Source organism: Podarcis tiliguerta, assembly GCF_965153285.1.
Source record: "Podarcis tiliguerta genome assembly, chromosome: 3".
Lineage (NCBI taxonomy): Eukaryota > Metazoa > Chordata > Lepidosauria > Squamata > Lacertidae > Podarcis > Podarcis tiliguerta.
In genome coordinates, this window is record NC_139536.1 from 1073116 (window position 1) to 1090144 (window position 17029).

The following is a 17029-nucleotide window of genomic DNA, read 5'->3' on the forward strand; positions in this document are numbered from 1 at the left end:
GGCTCATGTCCTCCCGCTGTGCGTGCGCTGCCTGATCCCGATGCCTGGGACTCCTCCCCCCTACTGCACTCTGGTGTGGACGCTGGTCCTGATTTCCAACTGCTGCTCTCTGAGTCCCCCCTGGCCCCTTCTTCCTGGGGTGTCCCCCTTGGAACCCCCCTTGCTCTGACCATGGGAGCCTCTTTCTGTGAATCTTCCGATTCGCTGGAAAGACTCAGAGAGCTCGGACCGCTGTCATCGCTGACATTTCCTTCGGACTCCTCCCCCTCGCTCTCCATTTCCTCCCTTTCCTGTGCCTCTGCTCCTGAACCCCTGACATCCTGTATATGGATGACTGTATATGGGACTGCCATGATTCTGTAGCATTGAAATTGCTGGTGGAAATTAACCTCACATGATCCATCTAGCCACAGAGTGTGGCCTCAGCTATCACCTATGAGACTACCCACACAGGTGTGTGCAGAAAAAGCTTGCCGATAATATGCACCTGCTAAAAGGTAGCATGCCTTGTGATACAGATGTTGATCTGGATAATTAAAGCATTCCACAGCATATTTCTTGCATGCAAATCAGTATGGAGTTGTTCCCACTGGCTCTGTTCTGCCATTTGTGGCAGGAGACTGCGCTCTCCTTGCAGCCCTTGTCTGCATGACCTTTAGCAAACTGCCTGCCTGGTAGTAACTGGAGCATGAAAGTGCAATCCTGCCAAGGCAAGCAAAACACACACACACCATGTGAGCTAAGTGACAAGTGGCCACTGGGGATTTCTCTAGGTTTGATAAAGAGAAATCCCGTTACGTTTTGTGCTGACCCAGCTTGCAGTTATTTCACAGGCTGCACTGGCTCCAAGTTACCCTGACCAAAGAGGACTCAAAGAGAACATAAGGATTGTTGTTGTTGTTTAGTCGTTTAGTCGTGTCCGACTCTTTGTGACCCCCTGGACCAGAGCATGTCAGGCCCTCCTGTCTTCCACTGCCTCCCTCAGTTTGGTCAAACTCATGCTGGTAGCTTCGAGAACACTGTCCCACCATCTCGTCCTCTGTCGTCCCCTTCTCCTTGTGCCCTCCATCTTTCCCAGCATCAGGGTCTTTTCCAGGGAGTCTTCTCTTCTCATGAGGTGGCCAAAGTCTTGGAGCCTCAGCTTCACAATCTGTCCTTCCAGTGAGCACTCAGGGCTGATTTCCTTCAGAATGGAGAGGTCTGATCTTCTTGCAGTCCAGGGGACAACAACAACACTGACTGTCTGCTAATTTTTTTTTCAAAAATGATACTTTTTAATGTGAGAAGTGCTACATCTGCAGTAGGGAAAGACATTTAAAATCAAGAGTATGTTCTAGTAAGTGGAACCTTTATTTCGGTTTGGGGGTGGGGACGGGACAGAACACAGTGGGTGGGCATGAGGCTTGAAGAGAGGGGTTCATGTCCCTCCACAGCCCTTTCTCTAGGCGGTCATGAAGTGGCACTTCACTGCCATCCACCCAAAGCCTCCACGGAGGTCTTCCCAGGGGTCTGATGTCTTACCTGCCCACTTTGGGGTTCCCTGGAGCATGTGGAACACCCCACCCCCTTCTCCCATTATCACAGGAAATCTAGGAAACACATCAACCCACAAGATTTGGATAACATCACTGTGGTGGAAGAAATTGTGGGACCTTGACCGTAGGCTTTTGGAACAGTGGTCAAGCAGCAGCCCAATATGTCTGTAGCCTGTCACAGTCTTGTTTGGAGCCCAGTGTGCCATTCAGCTGTGCATCCATTTCGCATGCTAGAAGCAATGCAGGACAAAGCCCACTAGGTGCCCTCACAACTCTAGCAAAAGGAGATGAATCGCTGGCCGTGTAATTCCAAGATCCCTCTGCACAGCAGCCGTGAACTCAAGACACAGAACTTGTTTTGAATGCGAAAAAACTCCTCCATGCAGCGGAGATAAAAGGTTTGGCCTTCCAAATCGGATGGGCCTGACCTAATCTTAATTCCCACCTCCCTCCCTCTTTGAAAAATGAGAAGCGGAGCACTGGCTGAGTAATGGCACAAGTGGTGTGTCATTTCTAAGATGACAGCTGCCAGGTCGCAAATCAAACCCAGCAGAAACCTCTTGGGGGCCGCAGCCAACTTGGACCTCCCTACGGAAGTAGGGGCAGGTGGTGAGTCATCCCTGCCGAGGAAACCAGGCCTGCCACAGCTAGATGTGGCAACTGTGCTGCATTGATGATGCGCAGGTGGGGCCCTGAGCCGCAGGAAGCTGCTTTGTACTGAGTAAGACCCACCGATCCATCCAGCTCGGGGTGGTGGACACGGATGAGGAAGACTTGATTTTGCAACCCTGTTCAGCTACAATGTGGGACGCAGGTGGCGCTGTGGGTTAAACCACAGAGCCTAGGACTTACCGATCAGAAGGTCGGCGGTTCGAATCCCCGCGATGGGGTGAGCTCCTGTTGCTCAGTCCCTGCTCCTGCCTACCCAGCAGTTCGAAAGCACGTCAAAGTGCAAGTAGATAAATAGGTACCGCTCTGGCGCGAAGGTAAACGGCGTTTCCATGCACAGCTCTGGTTCGCCAGAAGCGGCTTAGTCATGCTGGCCACATGACCCGGAAGCTGTACGCCGGCTTCCTCAGCCAGTAAAGCGAGATGAGCGCCGCAACCCCAGAGTCGGTCACGACTGGACCTAACGGTCAGGGGTCCCTTTACCTTTACTCAGGTACAATACTCATGGACCCGGGTCAGACATCGCCTGTCAACCCATCTTGCTTCACCAGGTTGCTGTGAGAATAAATAGGGGGCAGCCCATGTATTTCACCTGAGAACTTTGGAGGAAACGCAGGATAACATCATGCCTAAGCAAACATGACACCTGACCAAGAGGAGGAGTTCTAGCAAGGGGGGGGGGTCCCTGTGGCCCTCCAAATGTCGTCATGCCAAACCCCGTGCGTCAAGAAGCCTGCCAGCTTTTTGCGTGCTATTTCCTGGGCATTTAGGAATAACGTGCCCGGCTGATGACTTGGCGAGTCCCCCCATGTCTTCCAGACATGCTGCCTGCTGGTGTTCATCAGAGCTCAGCACTGCGATGCCCCTGTTCTGGGAAGCGAATGGGGGGGGGGGCTCAGAAGATTCCCGATAAAGACTCACAAGACCAGCCAGCCACTGTGACGAAGAAAGAGCCAGACACAATCCGAAATCTCTTTAATTAGCTCACACACTTTTATTTTCATCGTTATAAACTGCAGACTTTGGGGCTTTCTCGTCATGCTCCCCCAACCAGCCCCGCATTTTTTCTGCTGCTGAGCATTGTCCTGAGCATCTACTTTCTCTGCTGGCCTGGACCTTTTCCGGCTTGTGATGTGGGGCTCTACTATGGAGGTCAGATCTGACCGTGGTGGGATAGTTTAGGGCAAGTGTCTCCCCCCCCCCCTCCAAAACAAAGTCAGGAGTGATGCTAATGAATGAATCGGGTCTCCTTTTTCATCAATGCTCATTCCTTTATTGTCAGGGCTGGGCTTTTTGGAACGGTGGTGCTGCCACCACAATGTCCAGGCCCACACCAAATCAAAGCGACGCCACAAGGGTAGTGAAGAGCTCCCCACCCAGAACCAGAGGGGGATTGGGACCTCTGCCAGTACATTATGTATAATATAACTATGCTTAATATGTCCTGTATATTCATATGTATAGAGCAACAAGCATGGGCCACCACCGTATACCGACTTTTGACTTCCTAAGTAAATCATCACCACCAGAGCAACAGGCACAGACGATTTTGGTCCCAGTCTAGGCCCTTGTCTTGCTGATCAACCAAGTCCCCCCCACTTTCCACCCCACTCTGGAATTCCCCCCAGTCTCCAGCCCCCCACATTAGCGCAAATTCCACAGTTTCCCTGGGCGGGACACCCACAAGCAGCCACGCAACACATACACACCCCCAACACACACATTCATATGTAAATACAGACTCGCCAACATACAAAGAACAAAGAACATCGGAAATCTACATCTGAGGTTGTGGCAGCCCCGTGTACAGAGACACCTCCGCCAACGGGAACCGGCTCCTGTCGTAAATAACAGTATTTCTTTACAGCTGTCCTTGAGTTTTGTGCTAGGACGTTGGAGGTTATTGGCAGCACAACGGTGGATTGAGAAACGCAGAGTGTGAGAGATCTCCCAACGCAAAGAACAGGGCAGGAGGAAATGGCAGGCTTTGGCGTAAAAAGTATAGCTTGTTGGACCCCTTGTTTGCACCACCACCGCCGGTGGGGGGGGTGTGAGTGAGGTTAACTTCCCAGTGACACCTCCAACTCCCCAAAGCCAAAATCTGTAGCGCAGGAGGCGTCGCTCGGCCTCAACACACTGACCTCCTCCATTTCCCATCCAGGCTGAATGGAAATAATTCTGCTCTATTGTAGCTCCCAATGCGATGGCTGCTCTCATCTTTGTGGTGCTGTAGAAAACAATTCCTCAGGGTGAAGTAATGTCTTTAGCCTTTGAAACTGGGAAAGATGCATCTCCTCACTTCTGGCAGATCTCCAGAAAACACACTTTCCTAACCCACGGTAAACAAAGGACAAAAAGCTCAGATGAGCCTTCAGGGGCACCTCTAGACGTGGGGCTGGCCTTCAGAAGTCTCTGCTGTCCCTTTAGTGTGTGTGGCTGTTGTGCTGTGAAGTCAACCAAGCAGCTTCCCCTGGGTGTGCTTGTTCCTGGCTCCAGAGCCATGCACAGATCTCTGAGTTTATGGGAATCAAAGGCAAGGAAGTGCAGAGTTAATTCAAATCCACTCTCAGGCAGGTGAAGGAGTGAGAGGGGCCTTCCTCCAGCTGCTGGACTACAGAAATGCATCTTCTTTTGTAAGCATTCAGCCTCCCTGACCCTCTCTGGCTGGCCCAGCAACTTCTTCCAGCCCAGCAGGAAAGACAAGCCTTTTTGCTATGGATGCAGAAGGTTTCAGGTTCACTCCCCAGCTGCACTGAGGGCAGGTAAAGACCCCTGTCAGAAACCCTGGAGAGCCATCAATCAAGACAGTACAAAGGCAGATGGACCAAGGGTTTGGCCTGGTGGACGGCAGCAGCTTCCTCTCTTCCTATAGTCCCTATAGCACAGCTTTCTCTGCTGCTACTAGGCACTATTAATTCCCCAGCCATGTGCAGCACCCCAATGAATCATGGCAGCCCAGCAGCTCCTACAAGCAGCCGGGGCACAGAATGGGCTGGGAGCAGCCAGGGCAGCCGGTCAGGGACCAAGGGGCATAACACACTGTTAAACTGCATAGCAAGACGGTTGCTGCGGGACCACCCCTGGAAAGCCTTTTCTGCATCAAAAGTTTTCCAGGTACATTGTACTTTTAGTATATATTTTATCTCTATTAATAATATATATTGCTGTCCACTGCTTTTGGAGCCTTGGGTTAAAAAGCGGTATATAAATAAACCATAGCATAGAAAATACGCTGTTTCTATTCCCTTGCCCAAAAGCAGCTTGCAGAGTCCCCTTCCCACCCACCTTCTGGCGGTTTGTGCCTTTCAGAAGCAGAGACCACAAACTCAGGACACCCCTGCTCCGCATATAGGAGGAGTCGGGAATAACTGCTGCTGCTCTGCCTCCTGGAACAACCCTCAGCCAAATTTCATACTCACAACCACCAGGCATGGATCAGAATCCTTGCTTCATGCAAGGGAAGTCTCATAAGGGGGGGGGGCAAGAATTTGTCCTGCTACCTTTTCCCTTTCCTTTAGCTGTCGCAGGGACTTATCTGAAGGAGTGTCTCCACCCCCATCATTCTGCCCGGATGCTGAGGTCCAGCGCTGAGGACCTTCTGACGGTTCCCTTGCTGTGAGAAGCCAAGTTACAGGAAAGCAGGCAGAGGGCTTTCTCGGTGGTGGCACCCGCCTTGTGGAACGCCCTCCCACCAGATGTCAAAGAGAACAACAACTACCAGACTTTTAGAAGACATCTGAAGGCAGCCCTGTTCAGGGAAGTTTTTAGTGTGTGACATTTTAATGTATTTTTAATCTTTGTTGGAAGCAGCCCAGAGTGGCTGGGGAGACCCAGCCAGATGGGCGGGATACATTTGGGACTGGCTCCAGAGTAAACGAGAGATGAGGAAGCCGCAGAATCCTTGGCTAGGACTACAGCAGCAAGAAGGAAACTTGGAGAGTTGGGCTGACCGAGGGGGATCTACACCCCAGACTGGATCGCCCTCCCAATGCTTCAGGCTGTGCTCTCAGGCTGACCTTGTGGGACTGCCCAGCTAGGAACATCAGAAGCTGCCGTCGACAGAATCAGACCACTGCTTCGTCAAGATCAATCTGGTCTGCACCAACTGGCACCCCTGGTTGTCCACGGTTTCTCTGCGGTCTTTCCCAGCCCTCCCTAGAGATGACAAGGACTGAACTCAAGACCTTTTGCACCCAGAGCAGGTGTCTGTGCCGTCTGAGCCACGGCCCGGCCCCTAGCTCAGTGCCACGGCCGCCTTTTCACCAAGTTCCTCCTTTTCCCTTCCTCTGGTTTCTGGTCTTGGACCGTGGAGAGCGGAAGAGTCCTTCTGCTACAAAAGCTGCAGCAGGCACAGAGCAGATCATACAGAGCACTGCGAAACTCTGCCACTTCCCTCTCTCAAAGAAAGTTGGCCCACCAAACCTTTCCTGCTGACCTCCTGGCCATCCCATCGCCTTTGCTCTCATGCTCTCACACCTTTCTCCATTTGCTGCCCATTGTGGCTGCTTGTGGCCGAGTCCCAGGCAACCGGGGGTGTCTTTGAGGGCAGCATTGTAAGGATTGGTGCAATGGCACACGGGCAGCTATCACACCAGGCAGCAAGCGCGCTCCATCTCCCCAAGTTAAATGCAGCCTGCGGGCTTTCCCCTGGAGAGAAGGCTCATCAACACTTCTGATTGCCCAGAAAGCAAAGTCTCAGCCATTTCCCTCTCCCCACTCTTTAGCCTTAAATCAGAACAAGAAGATTGCCGTTGGTTCCGATTGAGCACTAAAGAGTGGTTTTCCCCATGAGAAAGCAGATAAGTTTTGCTTATTTCTAGGAAATTCCCAGGCCAATTTTAGGGGCAGCCACAAAGCTAACTGACTAGAAGCCAAAGGGCAACTTATGCAGAGAGACACTGACCATGAGGAGAAGGCAGGGGGCGTGAGGGTTGGGTTTGGTGGCGGCGGTGTGTTTATTCCACCTTGCCCTCTCCCTTTCTCTTTGATTTCTTTGCCTTCCCCTCCTGACCTCAGCGAGGCCCCAGGAGGTCCTTGCCACCAGCTGGACGCTGCATCAAAGCTGCCTGTCCCCCATGCCGCTGCAAGAGAGCCATGAATTTCGAGTAAAACTCAAGAGGCGCCCTTCCTCTGCTCTCTCACGGAGCAGGGCCCTCTGCCTCTCTCCCCACGTGAGGCACATGATTGGTTCTTAACTTCGGGACGTCTCTTCCCAGTCAGAATATGGATGATTCCTGTCCTGGAGAGGGAATATGCAACATCCCCGCCATGTTGGCCATTGCAGTTGCTTGGTGGGTCAAGCGGGGGCCTGTGACTGGTGCTGGTGAGAAGGTCTCGTAGCATCACGGCCCCCTCACAGATCTGCTTGCATAATCAGTCCTTAGGCTCTTGCTGTGCAGCACGGAGCCATTTGGTGTGTTTTTTGGCTGGGTGAACAGAAGGCAAGGCGAAGCCGATGGTCTTGGTGCGAGAGCAGAGAGGATTCCGTGGCTGGCAAGGAGGTCGAATCCTGCCTCCAAGCTCTGCCAGCTCCGACCAAACACTCCTCGTAGGGGAGACTGCAAGGAGGCAGCGACTTCTTCCGAGGCTGGAGGGAACAGAGGGGGCCGGGAGCCGAGTGCAAGTGGTTTGGGCTCCGCTTGGCCCAAACAGGTGTCCGTACTGAGCTCAGAACATCGACAGGGTGAAGAAAAAGCAAGAGTCCGCCTTCTAGGAAGGTTGTGCGTGGTGCCAGGCTGCCCCAACATTGCCAGGGGAGCAGCTGGCACTGAGGACGCTGCTTGGCCCCAAAGAAGAACCCGCCCCCAGCATCCGTACAAAGACACATCATAAATAAATATGTTAAATAAATAGAGCGACAGTCCAGAGAGGGCGGGGGGACGGGCCCCCCAGAACCATCCTCCCATATGGACGCACAGAGACACACACACACGCACGCACACACACACAAGAAGTAGCTAAGGACAAAGATGAGTTAGTGCAGGGGGGCCCCCCTCCCTGGACCACGTGTCCTCCGAGGCAGCAGGTGACGGGAGAAGGAGCCTCATCCCCCATGTGCGAAAGGAAGGGCCAGGGAGGGCCAACGGGGCCTTGTTACTCGTGAGCCAGTGCTGTGGCAGCGTTCTGTGAGCTGGAGGCAAGGGACACGTGCGTCGTCGACGACGGCAGGGAACGAGGAGCCTGGCACCTGCAGGAGAGAGACGAGAAGGAGGGGCAAAGTGAGGGGCCGGGCTGCCCTCTTTCTTTCTTCCCTGCCGGCCCAAATGCCCCGCGTCCGTCAAGCAAGATCCCCCACCCATTGCGGAAGAACCCAGGGCAGACCAACAGCCCCTCCAGACTCAGCAGCAGGGCTCAGGAAACTTTTTCCGCAGGAGGCCGGTCCACTGTCCCTCAGACCTCGTGGAGGGCCGGACTATATACAGTGGTACCTCTGGTTGCGAACGGGATCCGTTCCGGAGGCCCGTTCGCAACATGAAAAGAGTGCAACCTGCAGCGGCGCGTCTGCGCACAATTCGCCGCTTCTGCGCATGCGCGTGATGTCATTTTGCGCTTTGAGCGGCGGAACCCGGAAGTAACCCTTTCCGGTACTTCCGAGTCGTCACGGGACGTAACCCGAAAGAACATAACATGAAGCAGACGTAACATGAGGTATGACTGTGTATATATATAAATATATATATTTATATTTAAAAAACACCCAAATGAATTCCAATGCACACTGCAAAGAGGGGCAAGTAGTCCTCCTCACCCCACCCCAGCCCCAGCCACCTTCTCGGTGTGCCGCCTGGCAGCGGTGGCACGAAATGGGCTTCCTCACCACCACTGCTGCCACTTGTCGTGAAGCTCGTCCCCGCCGCTCTCTGGACCACAGGAGCACCAGGGCGGTGGTGAAGGGAGGAAGTGGCCGAGCGGCGGAGGCTCTGCCAATCAAATGCCACACCTGGTTTACCTCAGCGCGGCGTGGGGACGTCTCTGCCAATCAAATGCCACTGAGGTAAACCAGGCGCGGCGTTTGATTGGCAGAGCCTCCGCCGCTTGGCCTCTTCCTTCCGTCGCCATCACCAGGAGTCTCGGCTTTGCGGCGGGTTCCGGCTTTGCGGCGCAGGGTGGATTTAGGACCCAGGTGGGCCTGATCCGGCCTGGGGGCCTTAGTTTGCTGACCCCTAGTCAGCAGCCATAACTTCTCCGTTGCCAGAGAGAGAGAGGACATAGTGAAAATGTCCGCTCACAGCTGTTAATCCCCCAAATCTGGAAAATGACCTGAAGTCACCCCATGGTTCTCTGTTGTTTATGCAGGGCGTCCCAGAACCTGGTTGATTCCCAGCCTGCTCTTCTGATTGGCTGGCACGTAGCTGAACAGATCAAATGCCGGTCCTGGGTGACCATTCCTAACCTTCTTACTTGGCTAACGCCGTACCTTTGAACCTCTCCAGTGGCCCCAGATTCTGCCAGAGTCCTACTCGAGTGTAGGCTGAGCTCCTGACATCCTGGTGGGAAAATGTCTCCACCTCAAAATCACTCCCAGCTGTGCAGATGAGCACCCCACAAAACCTTCTCCATCACCGCTCTCTCTCTTGCTCACTCACCAAGACCGTGACTTCCGCACTCGCGACGCCGCCGGTCGCTCCAGGAGGCTGTCGAGACGCATGAGCCTCTCGAGGTGCAGAGCCCGTGGATCGTGCTCACTCGGGTCCCGTGTGATCTCAAACTCAAAGACGGCTGGTGGGGAGACGTCCAGCTCCAGGAACATGATATTCTCAGCCTGTGATGAAATCGGGGAAGGGAGGAAATTCAGAAAGGAGAGGCCAGTTTGCCAAGGAGGTGGAGCAGAAAAGGGTGAATGCAACACATCCCCCCAAAATATGAAGAGGGATTTGTCCTCTCGTCGATTTGCAGAATGGTAGAATTAGAAGGGACCCTCCAGGGTCATCTAGTCCAACCCCCCCCCCGCAAGGCAGGAATCACAACTAAAGCATCTCTGATGGATAGCCACCCAGCCTTTGCTAAAAAAATCCCCTCCAAGGATTTAGACAGGGGATTCCCTAACACTTGCTTCATTATTTTACATGATTCTCACTCATCATGGCCACCTCTTTCCCTCTCTTCTTCCTAAAGTAATACTAATGTCTCAACAAATGAAACTGTAGAAAATGTAACTTGAAAGAAGAGACAAAAACAAGAAGATTTGACAGATAATAATGTTGGTTTTTTTAATTTAAAAAAAAAGGAAAGGAAAGGAAAGGAAAGGAAAGGAAAGGAAGGAAGAAAGAAAGAAAGAAAGAAAGAAAGAAAGAAAGAAAGAAAGAAAGAAAGGGGATTCCTCAAATCATTTGACGGTAAAGAAATACTGATAACCTTTGCCTTCTGCTAATTCCCCATGAATTAGCGTGGATTGTGAGCCCTTTGTGGCAACAAAGACCACTGTGTAAAGCCTATTTGCTGTAGCCACAGCCCTAGGAGATGGTGTCCCTGCAAATCTATATGAACCTTCCTCCAAATCGGAGACGGACAGAGTTCCCTGAGATGAGTTTGCGCCATCAAAATGGCAGCTACAGGGAGGAGGAAGGGGGCTTCCACTGGGTGCTGCCTTTGACCCAAACGGTCTAGGTCCCGGACTCCTCCCATATGGAGACGCCCCTATTTTGAGGTCCTCCATCAGTGGGAAGAGCTACTGGAGAGAAGACGCAGTGGTGGCCAAACTCAGCCCTCCAGATGTTTTGGGACTACAACTCCCATCATCCCTAGCTAACAGGACCAGTGGTCAGGGATTGAGCGGGTGGTTGCTGAACAACTCCAGGCACGCCTGGAAGAAGCGGACCATTTGGATCCCTTCCAGTCGGGATTCAGGCCTCATCACGTGACTGAAACTGCCTTGGTCGCACTGGTTGATGATCTCCGGCGGGCTAGGGACAAAGGTGAGAGCTGTTTCCTAGTTCTGCTGGATCTCTCAGCGGCGTTTGATACCATCAACCATAACATCCTTATGGACCGTCTTGAGGGGCTGGGAGCTGGGGGCACTGTCATACAGTGGTTCCGCTCCTTTCTCCTGGGCCGTGTTCAGAAAGTGGTGGTGGGGGGATGAGTGTTCAGACCCCTGGGCTCTCACTTGTGGAGTGCCTCAGAGTTCTGTCCTCTCCCCCATGCTTTTCAACATTTACATGCAGCCGCTGAGAGAGATCATCAGGAGGTTTGGGCTGGCTGTTCATCAGTATGCGGATGATACCCAGCTCTACCTCTCTTTTAAATCAGAACCAGTGAAGGTGGTGAAGGTCCTGTGTGAGTGTCTGGAGGCGGTTGGTGGGTGGATGGCAGCTAACAGATTGAGGTTGAATCCTGACAAGACAGAAGTACTGTTTTGGGGGGACAGGAGGCGGGCAGGTGTGGAGGATTCCCTGGTCCTGAATGGGGTAACTGTGCCCCTGAAGGACCAGGTGCGCAGCCTGGGAGTCATTGTGGACTCACAGCTGTCCATGGAGGCACAGGTCAAATCTGTGTCCAGGGCAGCTGTTTACCAGCTCCATCTGGTACGTAGGCTGAGACCCTATCTGCCTGCAGACTGTCTTGCCAGAGTGGTGCATGCTCTGGTTATCTCCCACTTGGACTACTGCAATGCGCTCTACGTGGGGCTCCTTTGAAGATGACCCGGAAACTACAACTAATCCAGAATGCGGCAGCTAGACTAGTGACTGGGAGCGGCTGCCGAGACCACATAACACCGGTCTTGAAAGACCTACATTGGCTCCCAGGACGTTTCCGAGCACAATTCAAAGTGTTGGTGCTGACCTTTAAAGCCCTAAACGGCCTCGGTCCAGTATATCTGAAGGAGCGTCTCCACCCCCATCGTTCTGCCTGGACACTGAGGTCCAGTGCCAAGGGCCTTCTGGCGGTTCCCTCACTGAGAGAAGCCAAGTTACAGGGAACCTGGCAGAGGGCCTTCTTGGTGGTGGCACCCACCCTGTGGAACGCCCTTCCATCAGATGTCAAAGCGATAAACAACTACCTGACATTCAGAAGACACCTGAAGGCAGCCCTGTTCAGGGAAGTTTTTAATATGTGACATTTTAGTGTATTTTTCATCTTTGTTGGAAGCCGCCCAGATGGGCGGGGTACAAATAATAAATTATTATTATTATTATTATTATTATTATTATTATTATTATTACTACTACTACTACTACTACTATTATTATTATCCCAAAACAGCTGGAGGACTGAGTTTGGCCACCAATGTTCAGACTTACTGTATTCTTATCTCGGCTTTGATTGCTATTTACTGTATTTTTCCATCTATAAGACGCCCCCCATTTATAAGACGCCCCCTATTTTGGGGGACTCAGATTTAAGAAAATGGGGGAGATGTATCCGTGTATAAGACGCCCCTTGATTTTTGACCTTGTTTTTAAGGGGGGAAACCTAGTCTTATACATGGGAAAATACAGTAGTTTTGTGTTGTGGATTTTAAAATCTTGTCGGCTGCCTTGTAGAGGTTTCTTTCCAGACCCGAGACTTTCCATCGGTCCATCTGAGCGCTGCTTGCTTTGCGACCAGGAAGTTTGGTCACCTCAAGGTCCCCTTCCCTCCCCCAGACCCCGTTTCTCCCTCCCTCCCCTCCTCCTCCTCCTCTGAGGTCCTCTCGGCTCACCCGGTACCGAGGATGGGAGCCCATCGACATGGCCAGCCGAGCGTACTGGCTGATGGGCCTCTTGTACCCCACGGCGGAGATCGGCCGCTTCTTCATCTGGGTGGCCGTGGCGGTGGTGGGGCTGTTGCTTCCGCTCCCGCTGCTGCTGTAAAGAGATTGGTTTCCAAGAATGGAGAATGGGTGCAGGTTGGGCTCAGGATCATCAGCATTGATAAAAAGCTTCATGCGTGGCACATCTCTGCCACCCTGTGCCTGGTTTCCAAGAATGGAGAATGGGTGCAGGTTGGGCTCAGGATCATCAGCATTGATAAAAAGCTTCATGCGTGGCACATCTCTGCCACCCTGTGCCTGAGTTGGTGGGCAAAGGATTCCCCGTCTGCCTTGCCCCATCTAATTATTTTGCTATTATTTGTTAAATTTGCTATTATTCATTAAATAAACGGCCTCGGTCCAGTATACCTGAAGGAGCATCTCCACCCCCATCGTTCTACCTGGACACTGAGGTCCAGCTCCGAGGGCCTTCTGGCGGTTCCCTCCCTGCGAGAAGCCAAGTTACAGGGAATCAGGCAAAGGGCCTTCTCGGTAGTGGCACCCACCCTCCCACCAGATGTCAAAGAGAAAAATAACTACCAAACTTTTAGAAGACATCTCAAGGCAGCCCTGTTTAGGGAAGCTTTTAATGTTTGATGCATTACTGTATTTAAACATTTTGTTGGAAGCTGCCCAGAGCGGCTGGGGAAGCCCAGCCAGATGGGCGGGGTACAAATAAATTATTAGTATGAGTATTAGTATTAGTATTATTAAATTTGTACACCGCCCTTCATCCAAAGATTCCAAGGCAGCTCACAACAGAAATAAATACAAAATGAGAATGCAGGCAACTCCCCACCTGCATGCAATCTACTTGCATACCGCTGGGAACCCAGAAGTGGTGCATGGCTTGTGAAGAGACCCTCCTCACATCCTCTTTGGCTGTGGGAAGGTCTCCTCGTGAGCCGGAGCCCGAAGAGGAAAGCCGCCCCGAGTCCCAGTCTGGGGTAAAGGTGGAATATAAAAGGTAAAGGGACCCCTGACCATTAGGTCCAGTTGTGGCCGACTCTGGGGTTGCGGCGCTCATCTCGCTTTACAGGCTGAGGGAGCCGGCGTACAGCTTCCGGGTCATGTGGCCAGCAGGATTAAGCCGCTTTTGGCGAACCAGAGCAGCGCACAGAAACGCCGTTTACCTTCCCGCTGGAGTGGTACCTATTCATCTACTTGCACTTTGAGGTGCTTTCGAACTGCTAGGTTGGCAGGAGCAGGGACTGAGCAACGGGAGCTCACCCCGTCACGGGGATTCGAACCGCCAACCTTCTGATCGGCAAGTCCTAGGCTCTGTGGTTTAACCCACAGTGCCCCACGCATCCAAAAGTGGAATATAAATAAATATAAGAATCACAATAATCACAATTAGGGTTGGGATCTCCTGGCTGTCCTCAGAGGTGCTTCTCATTTGGGCTACTGTCTGTGTTACAAATGTAGATGAACTTGATATCTGCTCAACTGTCATGGCTCCAGCTGAGGAACCCAGATGTTTTTTTTTGGGGGGGGTGTTGCTTGGGCAGATAGCAGTTCTGCCCTTGCCGAGGGCTGAGAACTCACCTTCCTGGCGTTAGCACCAAGGGCTGGAATTTCCACTGGTCCTCCTCGCAGTCAAAGTAAAGGCGGTTCATGATTTTGTTCTTCTCTTCGGGGGGGATGAAGTTCTCAATGATCAGATACCTGAGCAAAGATGGAATGGGCAGCGTCAGCAGGAGGCAGGCTGCCGAGGGAAGCAGGGGGTCTGCCCACGTGGGGATTTCAGATTTTTATTTATTCCCGCACTGCTGGAAAAAAAAGCAGGGACAGCTTGGGGCTGATGAAAACAGGTGGGTGACTAAGTGAGCGACAGTGGATTTATTTTATCACCTGTTCTGAAAGGTGTGAACTGTTAGAATTCCTGCTCCATGATTGCAGTCATGGGATTGTTGTCTATCACATGACAGTATATGTTTTGACTCCACTGAGTGGGAAGTGACGGAAACAGGATGTTTGTGTTCCTGTGTTCTGTGAATCATAGAATCATAGAATGATAGAGTTGGAAGAGACCACAAGGGTCATCGAGTCCAACCCCCTGCCAAGCAGGAAACACCATCAGAGCACTCCTGACATGTGGTTGTCAAGCCTCTGCTTAAAGACCTCCAAAGAAGGAGACTCCACCACACTCCTTGGCAGCAAATTCCACTGTCGAACAGCTCTTACTGTCAGGAAGTTCTTCCTAATGTTTAGGTGGAATCTTCTTTCTTGTAGTTTGGATCCATTGCTCCGTGTCCGCTTCTCTGGAGCAGCAGAAAACAACCTTTCTCCCTCCTCTATGTGACATCCTTTTATATATTTGAACATGGCTATCATATCACCCCTTAACCTCCTCTTCTCCAGGCTAAACATGCCCAGCTCCCTTAGCCGATCCTCATAAGGCATCGTTTCCAGGCCTTTGACCATTTTGGTTGCCCTCCTCTGGACACGTTCCAGTTTGTCAGTGTCCTTCTTGAACTGTGGTGCCCAGAACTGGACACAGTACTCCAGGTGAGGTCTGACCAGAGCAGAATACAGTGGCACTATAACTTCCCTTGATCTAGATGCTATACTCCTATTGATGCAGCCCAGAATTGCATTGGCTTTTTTAGCTGCCGCGTCACACTGTTGGCTCATGTTAAGTTTGTGGTCAACCAAGACTCCTAGATCCTTTTCACATGTACTGCTCTCAAGCCAGGTGTCACCCATCTTGTATTTGTGCCTCTCATTTTTTTTGCCCAAGTGCAATACTTTACATTTCTCCCTGTTAAAATTCATCTTGTTTGTTTTGGCCCAGTTCTCTAATCTGTCAAGGTCGTTTTGAAGTGTGATCCTGTCTTCTGGGGTGTTAGCCACCCCTCCCAGTTTGGTGTCATCTGCAAATTTGATCAGGATGCCCTTGAGTCCATCATCCAAGTCGTTGATAAAGATGTTGAATAAGACCGGGCCCAAGACAGAACCCTGTGGCACCCCACTAGTCACTCTTCTCCAGGATGAAGAGGAACCATTGATGAGCACCCTTTGGGTCCGGTCAGTCAGCCAGTTACAAATCCACTGAGTGGTAGCATAGTCAAGACCGCATTTTACCAGCTTCTTTACAAGAATATCATGGGGCACCTTGTCAACTGCCTTGCTGAAATCAAGGTAGACTACATCCACTGCGTTCCCTTCATCTACCAGGCTTGTAATTCTGTCAAAAAATGAGATCAGGTTAGTCTGACATGACTTATTTTTCAGAAATCCATGCTGACTATTGGTGATCACAGCATTCCTTTCTAGGTGCTCACAGATTGTTTGCTTAATGATCTGCTCCAGAATCTTCCCCGGTATTGATGTTAGACTGACTGGGCGGTAATTATTTGGGTCCTCTCTTTTCCCCTTTTTGAAAATAGGGACAACATTTGCCCTCCTCCAGTCTGCCGGGACTTCGCCTGTTCTCCAGGAATTCTCAAAGATGACTGCCAGTGGTTCCGAGATCACATCTGCCAGTTCTTTTAATACTCTTGGATGCAGTTCATCTGGCCCTGGAGACTTGAATACATCTAAACTAGCCAAGTATTCTTGTACTATCTCCTTAGTTATTCTGGGCTGTGTTTCCTCTGCTGAATCATTTCCTCCAAATTCTTCAGGTCGGGCATTGTTTTCTTTATCGGAGAAGACTGAGGCAAAGAAGGCATTGAGGAGTTCAGCCCTTTCTGTGTCCCCTGTTTGCATTTCACCATCTTCTCCTCTGAGTGACCCCACTGTTTCTTTGTTCTTCCTTTTGCTACGAACATACCCATAGAAGCCTTTTTTGTTGCTTTTAACCTCTCTAGCAAGCCTGAGTTCATTCTGTGCTTTAGCTTTTCTGACTTTGTGTCTACACGTGCTGGCTATTTGTTTGAATTCCTCTTTGGTGGTCTCCCCCCTTTTCCATTTTTTGTACACATCCTTTTTTAATCTTAACTCAGTTAAAAGTTTTTTAGATAGCCACCCTGGCTTCTTTAGGCACCTTCCATGTTTCCGTCTCATTGGTATTGCCTGAAGTTGTGCTTTTACTATCTCCCTCTTAACAAACTCCCAGCCATCATGAACTCCCTTTCCTTTTAGTATT

The 17029-nt window shown here is 51.4% G+C and overlaps 1 protein-coding gene across 2 annotated transcripts in view; it reads right to left on the reverse strand.

Annotated features, from left to right (window-relative positions):
* Positions 1–3174: 3174 nt before the first annotated feature.
* KIF3C (kinesin family member 3C) overlaps positions 3175–17029 on the reverse strand; it is a 51299-nt gene continuing 37444 nt past the window's right edge. The window contains exons 5-8 of one of the 2 annotated variants that reach the window (XM_083432595.1): positions 14485–14604; positions 12847–12988; positions 9791–9966; positions 3175–8391 (exon numbers count right to left, since the gene is read on the reverse strand). In XM_083432595.1, coding sequence (XP_083288721.1) covers positions 8298–8391; positions 9791–9966; positions 12847–12988; positions 14485–14604 — 532 coding nt within the window. In that variant the 3' untranslated portion in view covers positions 3175–8297. Of the gene's footprint in view, positions 8392–9790; positions 9967–12846; positions 12992–14484; positions 14605–17029 lie in introns of both variants that reach the window. The other variant, XM_083432594.1, reaches the window with a different exon arrangement.